At 35.3% G+C, this 19,206-nt stretch overlaps 2 protein-coding genes across 7 annotated transcripts in view; both read left to right on the forward strand.

Annotated features, from left to right (window-relative positions):
* LOC113227695 (protein daughterless-like) overlaps nucleotides 1-19,206 on the forward strand; it is a 215,993-nt gene that overhangs the window by 141,209 nt on the left and 55,578 nt on the right. The gene's annotated exons all lie outside the window — the stretch shown is intronic.
* LOC113227692 lies at nucleotides 1,901-9,881 on the forward strand. 5 transcript variants are annotated; one of them, XM_026460666.1, is made up of 7 exons: nucleotides 2,765-2,996; nucleotides 3,092-3,432; nucleotides 3,522-3,781; nucleotides 4,803-4,972; nucleotides 5,076-5,229; nucleotides 5,970-6,088; nucleotides 6,747-9,881. In XM_026460666.1, the coding sequence occupies exon 7, from the start codon at nucleotides 7,320-7,322 to the stop codon at nucleotides 9,726-9,728; it is 2,409 nt and encodes an 802-aa protein (XP_026316451.1). In that variant the 5' UTR covers nucleotides 2,765-2,996; nucleotides 3,092-3,432; nucleotides 3,522-3,781; nucleotides 4,803-4,972; nucleotides 5,076-5,229; nucleotides 5,970-6,088; nucleotides 6,747-7,319; the 3' UTR covers nucleotides 9,729-9,881. The 5 variants fall into 3 exon arrangements, with proteins under 5 accessions (XP_026316450.1, XP_026316451.1, XP_026316452.1 ...); XM_026460664.1 differs by having other exon boundaries at nucleotides 3,113-3,432; XM_026460665.1 differs by lacking the exon at nucleotides 2,765-2,996 and adding an exon at nucleotides 1,901-2,283 and having other exon boundaries at nucleotides 3,113-3,432.

Genomic DNA, 19,206 nt, shown 5'->3' on the forward strand with positions numbered 1-19,206 from the left:
GGTATATATTCGAAATTTGCCATTTACGAGGTTTGAAAAAAAAACTTTACACTAAAAGTTTTTATTATACGGAGTCTGCGTGCTTGGATGACAAAAATACTTGGTAGTGACCCATTTAGCTCCTGCAGATTGTTTCAATTTTACAAAGAGCGACCCCTAGAGGTTCTTGCTCATTCTTATCAGAGGAATCTGCCTTACGAATGAGCAGTAGAGTTTAATCAGTATGACGATTTCAAGTGTAATGTGACCAATGAAATAAAGGTTATTTGAATTTCTCATCAGCGTGTTCACGATATGCGCATGGAATATATCTGGATCAACTTTGGGGTGTCTTTAAAGGAGTGGTTATAAATAATAAATAAATATTCGACTACAACACATATGTAGCTTCGATTTCTGCCGCCAAGCAGTATTGTGACGGATACTGTGACGGCGCCCCTCAGATCTTTGCGATTTAAAAGTCGATACAACCTCAAATGCCTTTGGTTGATTGCACATAACAGTGAAAATGTTGGATCAATCACTGTGAAACAAACATATAGTACAATTGAGTATATACACTGTTTACTATACAGTGTGAAAACACGATTCATAAAAATTTTCACGATAGAAAAAAAAAACACAAACTTACTTTGAAATTTTACAAGAAAACCGCTGCATTCAATGGGTACTTTAGATATATAACAATCATTTTTGTTTTTATATTAACTGAACTGAACAGAACACGTATAGTATACGTAAAAAAATACTGACATAGAAAAGTAAAATGAACCGTATTAGTACGGGAAACATTTTAATTCTTAATTGCTATGAACAGGCGTGTCGCTTACCATCAGGTATCATAAAAAAAAACTTGTGTTATGGAAATCGGAAACAACGAACATCCAGACCGGCTGGAGATCGAACCCGTGACCACAGGTACGGCGACACCATGACAACCGGTGTGCGAGCCAAGCAAAACCACTGCGATCGTCATCGTTATGTAATACAGGTACATATTCCAATATAACATGAATTTCATGTATGTACATTTCAAATACTTTCATTTCTATGAAAGACGTAGGCCGGCTATTATGCTATCTAGCATTCTGGCATTTAGAACGTAGCTAGTATTCTAGGTCTCATAGGCTATGGTTTAGCCATTTGCGAGCACTATAATCAGATTCGCTTCATACGTAGCATAAAAGAGGGCAATTTGAAAAAAAAAGTCGTTTTCCATTCTATTCTTTAATCAGGCTGCTTTGATTTGCTACCGAGGGTATCATTTTAAATATCGTATAATTTTATTTTTTTTAAATAAATTACTGTAGACTCAATTTCATGGGTATAATTTGTAATGTAAACAAGTTAAGGTATATTTATGATATATGTTATAATGGAAATAGACATGGATAATTTTAATGTTAATCAAATTTAATATTTTGTAATATTCTTATTAATTAATTGTAATATAATGTGTTCATTCAGGATAGTAGCCATCTTACCTATTTCTGCTGCCAATCAGTAATGTAAGCATTACTGTGTTTTGGTGTTGAATGGTAAGGGTACTTATCAAATTCTCTCCTAAGATCTTTGCGATTTAAAGCTCTAAGTGCACAGAAAAAAAGGATTTCTACTAATAAGAAAGAGCAATTTCTCAAAATATTTGCTAATTCTGAAAACATATTTATTTAAAGTAATAAAATATTGTCATTACAAAGATACTGCTTATCTTTTTCTAATACAATTTTACTCTTAACTTTATTCTAACTTTGAGACAAATACGTTCACTTCAAGATTTTATTTCATTTCTAATCAATTAATTGGACATTACTTACATCAAGAAATTTTTTCCTCTTACATCAAATCTAAATAATCTCAAATGAATCCCCAATTTCTTGGATGTATTTTAAGAAAATATTTTCTTAGATAAAAAAAAAGTTATTTTGCTAATAAGAGTAATATTCTAAATTCGAGAATACATTTTTTATGGCAACATTTTGCTTTGTCATTTTCAATCATGTCGTGACATGTTGAAAACGCGCGCGCTCCGTCTTCGTGGCCGTGGTATCTGCGATTGAAGAAGCCATCCATAAATCAATAGCCAATTATTTAAAATGTGAAGCAAAGTGAACTATACTTACTTAGTTTTACTTGAAATCTTAAAAAGGTAAGGCAAGGAGAATAAAATCTTAAAAAGGAACTGATTTTTCTATTTGTTGTTTGTGGAAACAGTAATGGATTCGTTGAAAGAACTTTTGGAATCGTGGAATATACCACAAGTTGTAGTGACCAATTTTATTGGTGAGTGATTTGATGTTATTATGAATTAATTGTGTAAGTATTACATTTTTATGCACATGATGATATTTTGTACGTAACGTTGAATGTAAGCGTAAAATGGAGGGATCTTAGACGAACTTTTCCTAGAAATAGGTATACAGTATACTTAAACATGGGATTATTTAATTTATGAGTTTTTATGTAAATAATCTCTGTTTAGAATCCCGATTTAATGTCGTCATTGTTTATTAAAAATAATGTATCTACCTTTGAAATGCGTGACTTCGACAATTAGCATTTTACAATAGAAACTAACTTTTAACTGCCTCCGTGGCGGTTACCTTGCCGGACTGCCACGCAGAGGTCCCAGGTTCGATTCCTGGGCCGGGAGAAATATTTATACGGCCTACATTTATTTCTCTCGTGAGTTTGGGTGCAGTTTGTGGTTGTCTATGTGTGTGTTCATGGCACTCGCGACACAGGGTTTCCCTAGTGCGGGGTATATTCAGTGTATGTGTTATTGAGTGTGTGTGTTATTAAACTAGAAGTAAAATACATAAAAAGATATTTGATTTAATTTGACTTTATTTACAAACTTGACTACTTTTGCAGAGAATGGTATAACAATTGAACATTTCCCCAAATTAAAACTAGACAATTTGAAAGAATTATGCCCACATATGGGGACTAGACTATCTTTAGAGGAAAAGATAGGGGAGCTTATTACTGCACAGGTGAGGGACCTGTATGTTTAAGTTAAAAAATTTAGTTGAAAGTGCTTTCATACTGACTATCTTAACATAGCTTGACTATAAAATACACAAAATAGTCTATTTTTTTAACTTTACAGGCAACGACAGATGCAGTATCTGAATCAACTGATGATCAAGTCATTATTACTCCCACCTCCAGTAAATTAGAGACAAGCACCAGTGATGCCGGTTTATTAGTTTCATTAGATGAACTACAAGTGGTCGACATCTTGGAAACAACCAAAAGTGTATCTAGAAAAACATTTCCACATTTTGATTTGGAGACACTACTGCATACGTCAGCAGGTGGCAATAGTATTTTAAAATACTATGAAACATATGGTTTTCTCAATAATACCAAGAGAAACCAGTTGACTGATATAATTATAAAACATATATACACATACATTGTCAATTAGTAAGTATATACTGTATATATTAGTAAGTATATACTGTGTTCTGATTACTTTTATACTTCCCAATAATACATCACTAAAATTTTTTTAGCCGGATAACCTATGAAGAATATAATATTATATCTGCGAAAATAATATCACTGTTTCCAAAGGAGTCAATAGGCACTTATTTTACCAAACCTATAAAAAAAAATAATTCATTTAATGGACGTTCTACAGTAGCACGAGGAAAATTGGTGGACAAAGTCCGTAACCTTCTGTATAAATATGGAGACCACACACACAAGCGACAATCTGGCACTCTAGAAAATGCTCCACCGTTTAAAAGACAGTATATTCAAGGTTTGCAAGGTAATTTTTTTTTAAATGGGCTTGCAATTAAACCCACTGACTTTCACTGGGTTAAAGCAATTTATGAACCTATTTAGGTATTTGAGAGTAGGTATTCTAAGTCGCATCATTCTGGGTATTTAATACAGGTAAATGTAACTCGAAATCCTCTGTAAGTGGGCCCCATTTACAGTGGTCCAAAAATTTTTCTACATATAGGAGTAACAACCCATTTAAAATAAACATTAGTTTAGCAAAAATCAATAGCTTAAGTTATGATTTTTTTATGTACTTTCTTGAAAATTTTCTACTCTAGTCAAAAGTTTAAAACTAGTCTATTTTGAAAATTATTCCACTAAATTAATTGAAATTTGGTATTAAAGTAGTAGTAACCATGTAGCTAGCATGCAATGAACCATTTTTGTGTTTGTTCTTAGATTGCTCCGTTATTTTTTAGTCAATTCATGTTCATGAGTTTCTACAATTTTAACTCTCTAATGGTCATAATGTACACAAAAAGAAAATGTTTAAAAACATATGTATAGAGAACTTCTGATAAATAGATAGGTTTGAGAATAATTTCATGTAAATCTGAGCTGAACCAATGTTTTCTCTTGAGAAATTAAGTTAAAATTGTTTGAATAACGATTATGATACTGGTGGTGGTTTTAATGACTAGAGTAGAAAATATTGAAAAAGTATGGATGGCAACGTATCAAGTTACACATTGATGTATCTTGTTCCGTTGCACTGGAGGCGATTTTCAAATAAAAATGTGTGGTCTGATGTGCTATTGAATGTACATAAATAATCATGATTTCTAAACTATTGAATTTTGCAGAACTAATGTTTATTTTCGATAGGTTGTTTTGTTACTATGTCCTCTATCTAAAAAAAATCTATAATATTATTATTATTAGATAGGAACAGGTACTTACGTGGGAAAGGCATTTGTCAGCTGATTGAAATGCAGGTAAATAATGAAAGTCTTACAAAACATTTCAATAAGGATAAAATGAAACACTAACATGATTTTTTTTAGATTTACATTTAAGAGATATACTGTTTCTCAACAATAACACCGAACCATGGGGTGAAGTAATACAAAAATGGAAAGATACATTTAAAGTTCGAAAAGAAAGTGAACACAAGAGCGTTCATGAGTTTCTACAAGACTGGAAAATATTATCAGACCAAAGAAGTGACATATTGGTATGTAATCTGTTTTCATATGTTTTACGTTTTATTTCTGAGCTAGGGTTCCTCCATCTTGACGCAGACCAATCATTTTGACAACTATGATATTTGTTTTCAGATAAACATTGACTTCGACTTGTTGTATCCAGAAAAAGGGCTGAATTTTTATTTAAATTGGAAAATATTTTTCGAAAAAATTATTGCTTTTAAACCGAACAGAGACGAAAGAATCTTGAACCTTATTGAGTCACTGAAAAATTTAGACAATGATTGTAAGTGTCCGTTTTTAATTTTATAAAGCTTGAGATAGAATTAGTAAAATAAATAATAATAATAATAATAAGAAAATGTTTATTTCAGTAATGCAATTAACTTTACATTAACAGTGGATGGTACCTTCTATTAAGCTTGTCAAGCGTCAGTGTCAGGAGGTACCGCTCTTCCATAGCTATAAATTCACATTTAACATTTTTAACTTAGTCTGTCTGTTCGTCGGTCCGTCTGTCGGTCAGTCAGTCGGTCAGTCGGTCAGTCGGTCAGTCGGTCAGTCGGTCCGTCTGTCCGTCGGTCCGTCGGTCCGTCTGTCCGTCGGTCCGTCGGTCCGTCGGTCCGTCGGTCCGTCTGTCCGTCGGTCCGTCGGTCCGTCTGTCCGTCGGTCCGTCTGTCCGTCCGTCCGTCTGTCCGTCCGTCCGTCTGTCCGTCCGTCCGTCCGTCCGTCCGTCCGTCCGTCCGTGTGTCAGTGTGTGCGTGTGTGTCCGTGCGTGCGTGCGTTCGTCCGTCCGTCCGTCCGATCGATTGGATCGATTGGGCCGATCGATTGAATTGTCTGTTTGCAAATGTTGTATTTACTTGAGGTACTTTTACCACAATGTCTTTCCTTCTTCTCTTCGAAATATTTAGATCTAGTTTAGAGGCCTACGTTGTCTGATTACAGTTTGAGTGGTATATAGTTTCGCTACAGTGGCTAAATTTGATAGATAAAATTGTATAATATTATTTTCAATTGTTACAGTAACACTTCCTGCTGAGCTTAAAATACTCGCACATCTGGTGCCTCCAAAGGGAAGAATTTCAAAAAAAATTAAGTTCACTACTCAGGAAGCAATTGACTCCTTATATATTTGTGTGCCGGTATGTTTTTTTTAATAGCCCCGCCCTAGGGAAACCCTGTGTCGCGGGTGCCATGGATATACACATAAACAATCACAAATTACACTCAAACTCACGAGAGAAATAAATTTAGGCCATACAAATATTTCTCCCAGCCCGGGAATCGAACCTGGGACCTCTGCGTTGGCAGTTCGGCATGGTAACCTTTCGGCCACGGAGGAATTTATATATGTCGACTCATCCGAAGTCCGATATGATTATATAACGAAAAGAGAATAAGTACGTTACGAGAATAATTTCGTTATTCAAACTAAGGCCTGTGTAAAGGCGTTTTGACAATTTATATATCTTATTTCGTTTCGAAAATACAAAATCCAACAACAGTCGATCTGACATTTACAGCGAAGAAGAACAAACGAAATGTACTATGTCCTGAGAACAAGTAGTCTTGCACATATAGATCTTTGTTCTACGGATGAGTAGGTATATATATATATATACATATACATATATAAAACTGTCTCCTGTATATAATATATATATGTATTTTTTGTTTTCAATATTTATGCCTCATATGCCTCATTTATAATATTACTTTGTGGTAAAGATTGGCTCACAAATCTGTTGTGGCTACTTATTATGTTTCATTATGTACTCTTAATACTATCTTAATTTCTAGAATGCTGGCGATATAGACCAAGTAATCAAAGAACAAAAACAAAAGGCGACAAGCAAGAAATTGTCTGTTCAACCCTATGTTATACTCCAGGGATCTTTGCTAGAGTGTGGTTCACCGTTACTAATAGTAGATGATGTAAGATATCAATTTTTAACCATAACAAAAGCTTTTGATACTCTTTTTAAACTTTACCATACCTTCAACGTTAGATATCCCAGAGCAGGCGACCATTTATATTTGATCATACAAAGATGTGTATATAATATAGAAACTAAGTACGATAACGTCGTACCGTATATAATTGACGTTTTGAATATGTGATTTAGCTAAACACCACTTTCAAGGTTTCATAAACTCAATCAGAGCAGGGCCCACTCCCAATTGAGTTGTTCATGCTATTCTTTGAAAAAAAAAACAGTTTATACACAGACTTTCAATTAGAAAGAATTTTCTTACCACTTCTAACTCAGTTACGACAATTTATGCAACAATAATTGCTACAAGTGATATTTACAATATTGTTAACCTGATCAATCTCCGACTAAAACTCTCTGTGTTTCGCTTATTGTCAAAATGGATTTGAACTGTAATTACTGTCACAAAATACTTCATGATTTTAAGCAATACATTTTTCATTTAGAAACTATCCATAAAATAGGTAACTATTTTGTCTGCCCTTTTGAGAGTTGTAAAAGAACATATGATAAAAAAAATCGTTTTAAAAATCATTTAACAACGTGTTACAATTCAAATCGCAATAGGAATAGTACTTCTTGTGACAATAGTATTAATATCAGTAACTCCATCCTGTCCGAACAAAGTTCATTTCCAAGTACCAATGATACACACCAATCTTTTGACACATCACCGTCGAATGATAAAGACACTGGAAATGAATCTTTTATAAAATCTGTAAAATCATACTTAAATATATTTGTATGCAATTTATATGGGTTTGTTAGTTTACCAAGATCTTTAATACAAACTTTGATAGAATTAGTTCAAACCTTAATCCACAACATCACTTCAAATATACACGAAACAGTTAATAACGAACATATAGATGCCACTAAAAGAAACATTATTGTACTAGAAATGATATTAGCATTACCAGACATATTTAAAGACTACGATACAGAATATAAGCGCTTGAAAAATTTAGTTGACAATGAGTATTATGTAGCCCCTGTAGAAGTAAAGATCGGAACTGTCAAAGATCGACGTAGTGAAAATAATGATGTAACAATGATGCTAAAGGAAAGAAAACTTTACATGACACCACTTAGACAAACATTAAGCAATTTTTTAAACTTACCTGGAGTACTTTCTCACATTCTTAATTATCAACAGATGCTTTTGGACGAGAGTAATGTAAGTAACGGTGATGTGATTCGAAATGTGATTCAAGGATCGTTGTGGAAAGAACTTTCGGCTAATATAGACAAAGACAGTATCGTTATCCCTTTAATTTTGTATTTTGATGATTTTGAAAGTGGCAATGCCCTAGGAAGCCACGCTGGCGAATATAAGTTAGGTGCAGTTTATATTTCTATTGCAACTATTCCGCCAGAACAATCAAGTAGGTTAGAAAATATTTTTGTGACTCAAGTATTTTATTCAAAGGACAGAGTATTTTTTGGCAATGGGGCAATTTTTAACAAATTAATTGAAGAACTTAAGTTTTTAGAAGAAGTTGGCGTTGGTGTTTTATTGTCCAAAAATATCATTACAGTAAAATTTGTATTAATAACTTTATCTGGAGATAACTTAGGACTCCACGGCGTATTAGGACTTTTCGAAAGCTTTATGGCTACATATTTCTGCAGGTTTTGTTTGACTACCAAAACTGAATCTGAAACCCAATCGTGTGAATTAAATAATCTACGAATGCCTTCTGAATACAATCAACATGTTGAAAATCGTATAGGAATTAAAGAAATATGTGTTTGGAATAATTTGAAATATTTTCATATTTACAATAATGTTACATGTGATGTGATGCATGATCTTACGGAAGGGGTACTAAGGTATGGAATGGCCCTTGTGATTAGAAGTCTAATAGATAAAGGATATTTCTCACTAGATCATCTGAATTCTAGGATAAAGTACTTTAAGTACAATACTAATGAGAAAAACACACCACCACCAATCAATAATCAACACTTATTAAACAAAAGTTTAACTATATCTGCTTCTGAAATGTTATGCCTTACAAGAAATTTTGCTTTTGTGGTTGGAGATTTAGTTGAAAATAACGACCCCGTTTGGAACTATTATTTAATATTATTGGAAATAACAAATGTTCTCACTTCCCATTCGTTTACTTCAGACCTAATAGATTACTTAAAAAGTATTATTGAAGAACATCACCAGCAATACCTTAATTTATTTCAAAGTAAATTAAAACCCAAACATCATTTCCTTATTCATTACCCTACAATTATAAAAAAAATTGGGCCGCCTATACTTATAAGTGCTTTTAAATACGAAGCGAAACACAAAGAGTTAAAAAAGGTTTGTCAGTCAATAACATCACGAAAAGATCTTCCTCAATCTGTTATGAAACGTTGTCAACTAAAACAAAGTTTTCGATATGCAACTGAGAAAGGTTTGACGGATAATCTTTTGTATGGTAAATATGAATTTGATGAAGGCCACTGTGGTGCAGACAATTGCATTTATGTTGATTGGTGTGAATTAAACGGAATTAGGTATACCGTAAATAATGTTTTGCTACAAGATATAATTGAGGATATTCCCAAATATTATATTGTTAACAAAATAATGATTAATCATTGTACTAATGACATATTATTTAAATGTTTTTTTTTAGATATTGTTCATTATAATGCTCATTTCAGAGCATATAAAGTAATACAAACAACACGTAGTCGTACTATTGCGTATGTAGACTTGTACACAAATTTAATTTCTGTACTGTATAAAGTAAAATTGGATTCCTATGTTAAAGTTGATTTTTGATGTATATTATATTGTACTGTGATGTCGACAAAACGAGTACGTGCAAATCCAAAGCTATTTCAGTGTTATGAGTAGGTACAGTCGCTGTATGAAGATTTATTATTTTGATTTCGGCTGTTTTAGTGTGATTGTTTAAATTATTCAGAAGGGTTGTTGCAGTGCAAATTTATATAAAATAAGTAAGTTACGTAAACAAGCCCTAAGGTTTATTGAATTATGGTTTGTCACACATATATGCATATATGTAGGAACACGAATTTTATTTCTGTGAGTTTTAATTTAATTTTCTATGTTAAAGTTTTTCATGTCAATAATTCATTTTGTATTTTACTAATATTATGCCAGTATTGTATACGTGTACGAAAAATAAACGTTTTTTAATTTATTTCCTAAATAAGTATAATCTTTTTATTATTTAAGTCGTTTTGTGTCAAGTATTTTAAGCCTGCAATTTTATTTTGTTTAAATTTGTGAACAATTCTCAAAAAAATACAACCGTTTTCAAGAAGCAATAATTATAATTTGATAAAGTCAGAACGTCATAACAGCAACGCCAATGACTTCATTAAAATTAATTGTTGCGTTTTGAAGGCGGTTATATATTTTTTTAATTATTCACAAACTATGTCCTTAGGCTCAATTTATATAGCAGCGGAACGGAATGGAAACGAATTTTTGTAACGTTATTGTACATAGCATAATGAATTTTATGGTCAATTGTGTAACGTACATGCTCGAGAATGCTCGAGCATTCCGCGGAAGATTTTGGCTCGTATCTAGTTTGTACCGTTACACAATCGACCATAATGTTCATTATGTTATGTATAATATCGTTACAAAAATTCGCTTCCACTCCGTTCCGCCGCAATATAAATTGAGCCTTATTTTAAACAAACAAAATGACTTAAATCAAAAATACCCCACATTTTAACCCAAGACGGTAAAATCTTACATTAAGATTTACCCCACATTTTAACCCAAGACGGTAAAATCTTACATTAAGATTGTAATGGACTTATTAATAGCAGAAAGTTGCTTTGATATAACTGAACCAAAAGTCATAATTTAAGAAATTTGGTTTCAGAATGAAATCAAACTTCTCTTAAACATAGAAAACATAAATCTTCAGTTAAATAATTATCTCTCAATTTTCATTCTTTTTTTTTCAAGTCAAAATCAGAAATTTCTAATAACAAATAAATATTTTCTTGAATCTAGAGTAGCTTTATGACTTAAATAAATTAATTTGCTCTTGGATTAAATATTTCTGTCTTAGAACTAAAATACACTTTTGAGACGTTTTTTTACTATTATCAAGTAATTATTCTCTAGCGTCTATAGGGAGCGAATCGTTTTCTTGGATTTAATAAAATTGTCTTCATACAAAGAAATTTGTCTATTTTTAAGTAATCTGTTTTTACCGTGTGGCACTGCATCTGTTATGGATAGGCGTGTCGTGTTTATCCCGTCATTTGGTATGATAGAAAACAATGTGTTCAACAGCTAAGATACAGAAGTCACACGAATTAGGCAATTGTGGTGGACCATGGTCTAAACTCTTTCTTTAGAGAAGACATGGGTCTTCATACCTAGCAGTGGAATGTAAACGAATTACGATGGTACCAAATGTGCATCTAAATATTTTAGTAGCAGTAGAGTTTCTTGTGACAGAATTCGTCCAGGGAAGTACTGTCACCTTGTCTATTTCTGCTGCTAAGCAGTGATGTGAGCATTACAGCGTACCGGTTTTGAAGGGTACAGGTGCTGGTGAAATTACGGGCACGTGTCAGTGCTTCTCAGATCTATGTGTTTCAAATAAATATAGATAGGCGTATCTTTTACCACCAGGACCACGACTTGTCACTGGGTTTATTGAAAATACTTTTAAGGTTTGATTTTTTCTTGCCTAGGAAATTTCATCGCGTAGCGGTACTAAAGTGATACATTTGATGTCCCACCCAATGCACTAAAGTGGTACTTATGAGCCCTAGGGATTATTTGATATCCCAATGGACTAAAGTGGTACTTATAAGCCCTAGGGATTGAAATGTATTACTTTTAAAACTCTATGTTAGACCTGGATAATGCTATATAGCCACGCCACCCTATTTTTTTATATGATATTTCCGACTATACGGCTAACGTACATGATGGACATGTATTTTTAACCGACTTCTTGGAAAGAGGGTAGTTCAGTAGTGATCCCAGTTAAATTTCATGAAAACATTGTACCTCTAAGGGTGACAAACTAGGGGATGAATGACTTTTAAAGTCTGTTTTTTTTCATGCCTTTAAAGTCTCATCGCGTAGCGGTACTCAAGCGATACTTTTGATGTCCGAATGGACTGAAGTGTTACTAATAAGCCCTAGGGCTTAACATGTATTACTTTGCTCTATCCGGTAAATGTCGGTTATAAACAAAACCTTTCAATTTTTTAGATTAGTACATCCCTATTCTTTCTTACTTAACTCTTCAATTATTAGTGTTCTGCGTATTTCTAAAAATATATTTATTAAGACTTTCATCGTCCTGCGGAAGACGGCCACGTATGTTACGCCTTGTGGCAATCGCCACGTATGTTGTGGCAGCGTGGCTGTTTGACCACGTAAAAGCAAACAGCGTATAAAACATTCAAGGGCCAATTATCGGTGATTGCTGCTTACTTATTCCACTTCCACCGAGGGTGTGGAAGCACGATTCTCAAACTGTGTGTTTACTCATAACTGGAGGTCTATTCCCGTTATCCGTCCAACATCTGTCCGAAACAATTATTGTTAAATAAGTAATAAACGACCAAATCAAAAGATGCAAGTGAAGCTTCATTCTCGATATTGTATTTTGATTTCGTCGAATATTACTTACTTGACAGTAATGATAGTGTTCCACCGGCGAGGCGAGACGAGAATAGAAATATCGCCGGCCTATTTCCACCAAAAATGGCGCTACAGCTCGCGCGAGCTCGTGTCGTGATTGTCGATAGTGCAGATTCAGTGCTGTTCAGGTCATCTAGAGATAAACACGCGGCTGAAGTGACATGTCCCGTAAATTATTATTATGTATGTTAACAGAAGAATCATACGAAACCATCTTTTTTAAGTCTCAAACCGTACATACCCCACAATCTCGATTAATATTAACAGCCTTCGCGAGCTAGAAATAACGTTTCCGTTGCAGAGTAAAATACTCTATCTTGGCAGCAATACGGTTCAATATTACATGAACAAATATTTCAATTTTCGCTTCGCCCATCCTCGTCAATCCAGACCATTTCGGAAAATGTGCTAGGAGAGAATTAAAATTTTGTCATACAACTTTCAATCCTCGTCTCGCCTCGTCGGTGGAAAATCATATGAATTGTTTCGATCGGTTGTCAGACGGAGAACGGGAATAGACCCCCTGGTTATAGCTCTCCAATGCTGCTTTAGAACGTCACGTGTTGTGTGTATTTGGAAGCCTTTGAATAGGCTTCGGACCGACATTGGCCGGAGCAGGGGCAATCTGTTCATATGGTTCTGACCTGGTTTGTTTGTGCAGGGCAATTGTAAAGGTGAACCACCACACATCGTGCGGTAGCTGCCGTAACATCAGCATGCTAAGGGTTTAATGGAGGCTACTAGTTATGCGATCAGCTGGTCCAATTCGGGTTGGGGACTTCACACGTTTTCTTGGTTACCTATCAGTAGTCCGAAATGACATGTTCCAGAAATAACGTTTGGTCGAAATTTCATAACCTCGAAAGTAATTTTGAGAGGAATTTTTTTTTTCTTTTAAACCTAACTTAACCTAACCTAACAGAACCTAATCGTGTCTTTGCGATAAACATCCAACATATCCTGAAAGAACAACGGTTTCGTTATAATTCGGTTTTCGGTGTAATGAAAATTCGAACAAACGTTATTTAGGCGAAAACAATTTTCGAGTTTGTGATAGGTTACCGTTTTTCTTGCTCGAAAAGCTCATGGTAAACTTCAAATTTAATAAATTTAAATTTCGTGAAACTCAGAAGTGCGAGCCCGGATCCGAACCCACGACCTCTGCTTGAGAACAGGGCCAACCATTAGGCTACCCCGGTTTCTCTGTTGTCGTATATTCAAAATAAAATTTAACACACTCTGACAGCTTTCACAGCAGCAGTCACTGTTCTTGAATGTCAGCGATATTTGACACAAGCCAAATGGCGTATATTTTTAACCGACTTCAAAAAAGGAGGAGATTCTCAATTCGACTGATCTTTTTTATCTTCCGGTAACCGATTGTTAACTTTTTGTTTTCCTGTACTAATAAGCAAAGTTTAAAGTCTATTTTCTTAGAGTTCCTAAAAACTGTTTTTCTAATTATATAATTTCATCATTGAGGGTGAAAATTGTAAACTTTGAGAATAACTGAGTGTCAGAAGGTGGTGATCAAAGATGCAACGTGGTATTTACTCCGCTTATTGCTGGCCTTTGAAAAATGTAATCATATCCGCAGAGGAATTGGAACTATATGTATTAAGTTCCCACATCGAAACACGTCAGTGCCATGCCACATGAGAACACGCCACGTGCCCTTCGGCCTTCACACCTCTAAGCCCAAAAGAATACCGAATTCTCCTAAAAACATCGGGGAATACGGTACTGAACAATTTCAAAAATATTTTCAATGCACTACATCTATAATAATGCAGTAAATACTGTAGTAGTAGAGCTCCTTGTAAAAGTCTTCGTTCAGGGAAATGCTGCCACTTTACCATTAGCATTACTGCGTTCCGGTTGTGAAGGGTGCTGGTGAAATTACAGGCACATGGGACTTGTCAACTTATGTCTCAGGGCGCAGTGGCAGTGCCACTCAGATCTTTGCGATTTAAAGCTCTAAGTGGCACTGCAACTGTTATGGACAGGCGTGTAGCTTACCATCAGGCGTGCGATTTGTTCGCCTCGCGAAACCATGGATCGCGGGTGCTTTGGCCACACACATAGACAACCACAAATCACATCCAAACTTAGGAGATAAATAAATGTAGACCATACAATTTCTCCCGGCCCAGGAGTTGAACCCGGGACCTCTACGTCGTAGGTAGTATATTTCATATTATTTTCATTTTACTAGTCAATTTTAGAACGAACTATCAAACACAACGAAAAAATCTTTAAATGCAAAACTTTGGTCATGTTAATTAACACGTCATTGCTTGTCAGCATCCGATTTGACATGTCCCATGTGCCAGTAATGTCGCTGGAGGAACTCTTTCACAGCGAGGTCTACTGCTACTACAAAAAATATATGACGCTATTATTTAAAATTTCAAAACAAGTTGGTAATAGAAAAATTGAAAAGGCCGTAGCGGTCCGTAAGGCAGAGTAGAAAAGTTGAACAACACTTAGGCTCGAATTGAGGGGCTCCGTTTGGAGGTGCCATTACGTGTTACGCCTTCAGACTGAGGACTCGATTCATGTCATTCAACATTTTTGATTACGTTTAATAATAATAATAACGCACACACTCAACATAGCCCCGCACTATGGAAACCCTGTATCGCGGGTGCTATGGACACATACATAGACAACCACAAATTACACCCAAACTCACGAGAGAAATAAATGTAAACTGTACAAATATTTCTCCGTTCGGCCACGGATGCCAGTGAAGTTACAGGCACTTGTCAACTTGTGTCTGTAGCAGTGTCCCTCAGATTTTTGTGATTTAACGCTCTGAGTGGCACTGCTACTGTTGTGGACAGGCGTGATGCCTACGAAAAAAAATTGTCAAATCCGAACATCAGTACAATATGAATACTCTTTATTAGACACAAGAACGAAATATTTTGACGAACAAAATACAGCGTTTAGCAGTCCCACTTCTGGCCAATAGTCTCGCGCAGACATTTGACAATAAGAGCGAAAGAAAATTCCGACTCACGATGGCAATAGCGAGCAAAAACGTTAAAAAATCGATACGTATTGTGGCAGCGAGCACGTCGCTACAAACTTTTTAAACGCCCAACTTAGAGATATGCACCATCGTGCATGTTTCACGCTTGAACTTATGGGCTCGAGAAACGACTTCGGAATACTCAAAAATTTAGTTTTATTTAAAATACGATTTTCTAGTAAGTCGGGTTTGTTCTTTGTCAAGAAGCAGAATGAGTTGCTAATTCAGGACCTCTGCATTAAATATCAAAGTATGTTTCAATTGTTTTTTTTGGCGGGACAAGGCCCTGTGTAAAATGTTTGAATATGGAATATTCTTAAATATTATTTTTGTTATACCGCTAGATGGCGTTGGCCGTTGATAAATGTTGTATTGGTTTCTAAATCGCGGAGTTATAATTTTTCCTTTTGGGCATGTATACGTCAGTTCTTTGTGAATTATAGTGCAGTCAGTACGATGTACGAGAGACTGCTAAAAAATAATCTACCTAAATATGAAATTAAAGACGACCATGAATACTTTTTTACATATCCATGCTTGTTAGAAAGGTACGTCAGTGTGTTAAGAAAAACAGTTGCGAATTTTTTTTACATTTTGCTTTTTTTTCGACATGTAGCGAAATGTAACGAAGAAAAAAGTGTCGGTAATTTTGAAAATAAATTAACAGCGAATACGATATGTCCAGTATTAATTTTAAATTGGAAATAGTTAAAAGAGATTACTTGTCAGCCCTCCAACATCCAGTGTTGATTATTGGTATGATTGCTATCGTATCCTATTTCTGCCGCCAAACAGTAGTGTGAACATTACTGCGGTTTTAAAGAGAATGCTGTGAAACTACAGCCACATGAGCAACTTTATGTCAGGTGTATCGCTTAATCTGGTGACACACGACTTGCTCGTCCCGTCATCTTCATATCATAAAAAACCTGCGTCTTGGAAGATTCGTAAAACTCATGAAATATGTGTACAGCAATCATAGAAGGGAACCTGTGCCCAGAAATGGTACTTACACGGTCTGATATAGATATATAGTTAACGACGGCTGATATCGGCGTGCAGTTTGCTAAATAATTACCAGTTATTACTGGCTAGCCGGTAACTGGGACACGAATCAACTTGTACTTGTATAGTTTAACTACATATTTATAGTTAGTAATTGTAGTTATAAGTATGGTTTGTTCGGTGTAGTTTGAAAGTTTACATCTGTGGAGCTGTCTGGGTTAAGTCTTAATGCTACTGCATAGATACGGTTCTCCTTTAACCAGAGTTTCCTATTTTCTCCACGGCGTTCTATCCGCAAAGATTTTGTGATCAGGAAATTAAATCTGCTCGTGACCCCAAAAACATGTTACATGAAGTTCGCAGATCCCTTCGGAGAAGAACAGTTTAACACACGTTTACTGAAACATTTCCTTAAAGCCCCGGATCCAATAGCAGGACGTTTATATATAAATGAAAAGCTACAGTTCATAAAATGGATTATGCACTTATAACGAATGGTAGTTACTTTAATTGTTAGTTCAAAGAAATAATCTAGAGCTATTATAACTACGATTTAAACTGTTCACATAAATGGTCAAATTGCTTTTGATTGCTATTACTCTAAACTTTTTTTTTATTGATTTCGGTATGCCTGCATGAATACCTTTAAGGTCAGAATAGGCCGACTTAAATGTTGTAGACGAAAGTATGCTATCCATATATTCGCTTTCCATAAGGTTGGACTGTAGTGTGTGCAGGAAATTCTCTATTCAGTCTCATGCTCTCCGTTCATCATTCAATCGACTAGAAAGTCAGAGTCTGGAGAGTCTTGAACACTGTTGTTGTAAAGTTGCCTGCTTATCGTATTTCACGGAAAGTGTGCGATGGAATTGCATGATTTGATTCCGCCTTCCAATTTCCATCATCGAGGGACTAGACGGCTGGGGGTTCCACCCCTATGTTATGGGTATGGAATGAAATTCCCGGCCGGCGGACTTGTACTCTGAATGCTGTAATTCGGACCTTTTCAAGGCGAGATTGATTAGGGATTATTTAGGTCTGCATGCTACGTCGTCTATCTCTTCGTCACTTTCCATCAGGTGTGATGGAGGCCAAATGCGCACCTGTTTTTGTTTAAAAAAGTCAGAAACACTCCATTCTTCTCTCGTTTTTTTTTCTTCTTCTTGTCGTATCGTTGGCACACTGTAATGCTTGCTATCATGGTGAAAGTATTTGCCAATGTTCTCTTCTTGATATACCATATAGCACATACAACTAGAATATCTGTAAGCTGAGACTGAATAGGCATCTTCTGGGCGAGCTCGTTCCTTCGTATCTTTGCTCCAGTGCTTGGCAATGGTCATGAGCAAGAGTATTTTTAACTTTGTTATCTTTATTTCTAACTTTAAAAAATCTTCACACGAACCTCGAGACTCCATCCTTTCTGATGCGCGACAGTAAAGGAATAGAATACACTGCCCGTACATATGTTTCCCGATAGCTTCAATTTAGGGTTATTAAAGGCTATAGGTAAGTAGGAATAACGCTTTGTTTAAAAAAAATCTCCGTCTTGTGTAATCGTGGTTTTTTCTTTGACATTTTGTATTGGCCATACCAGCTTAGTTTGTTGGCCATGGTGCCAAAACTAATAAATAAAAAAAAGCACGCGGCGTTGTGTGTTTGAATTTCCAATTGCATTACATGTGATATTAAACCGATGTGATTGGTCACTTAAAATTTTCTTTCAATTCGAAATTCCAACCTTATTTGGTCGAGGTAATGTAAAAACAATACCCTAGGTGACCAGATAGAAAAAAGTGCAAATATATTATCCAAATAGGAACATCTTCACAAAGTGAAAAGTCAGCTCAACTTTTAAGAAGCCATCCCCATGTTTACAACCGAACTCAAAGCTGTCTTTGTCACACGCGTTCCGGCTGCGTATATGTCTGTCCTGCTCGCGCTCGCGAGGGGGAGCGAGCTGGCAACGTTACGTTGAGTCAGTGATAAAGACTACGTTTTTGATATACCTAATTAGATCTTGTTTATATTAAATTTTGTTACTGGAGAATAATTTTCGTATCTCATAGAGCTTTGTAGTGGCCGTAAGAACTGCGGTTTAATTTAAAAAAATTTGTACATTCGAAATTCGAAACTTCAAAGCATTCGATGTATACTTATTTATTTACATACCACTGTTGGGTTGGAAGATATTCTTCCGATGCGTCTTCAAGGTCGTCTGGTAGAAATGGCTAATCTGTAATAAGGTTGCCTGTAGTACATTTGCAAATATATTCTGTGTTGCCAATGTAATTTTTTGAGTGCAATGAAAATATCCTTATGTTTATCAGACTTTTAAATTAAATGTTAAAGGGAGATTTATTTCGCAATGTGCAAGCATTACAAACGAAACAATTGATTTGGCAAGGGAAGTACTGTCACCTTACCTATTTCCGACGCCAAGCAGTAATGTCAGCATTACTGTGTTGCGGTTTTTGAAGGGTAAAGGTGCTGGTGAAATTACGGGCACGTCGGACTTACCAACTTATGTCTCAGGGTGACGGGCGCCTGAGTGGCACTGGA

Source organism: Hyposmocoma kahamanoa, unplaced genomic scaffold (genome assembly GCF_003589595.1).
Source record: "Hyposmocoma kahamanoa isolate Upper Pololo Valley unplaced genomic scaffold, ASM358959v1 213, whole genome shotgun sequence".
Taxonomy (NCBI): domain Eukaryota; kingdom Metazoa; phylum Arthropoda; class Insecta; order Lepidoptera; family Cosmopterigidae; genus Hyposmocoma; species Hyposmocoma kahamanoa.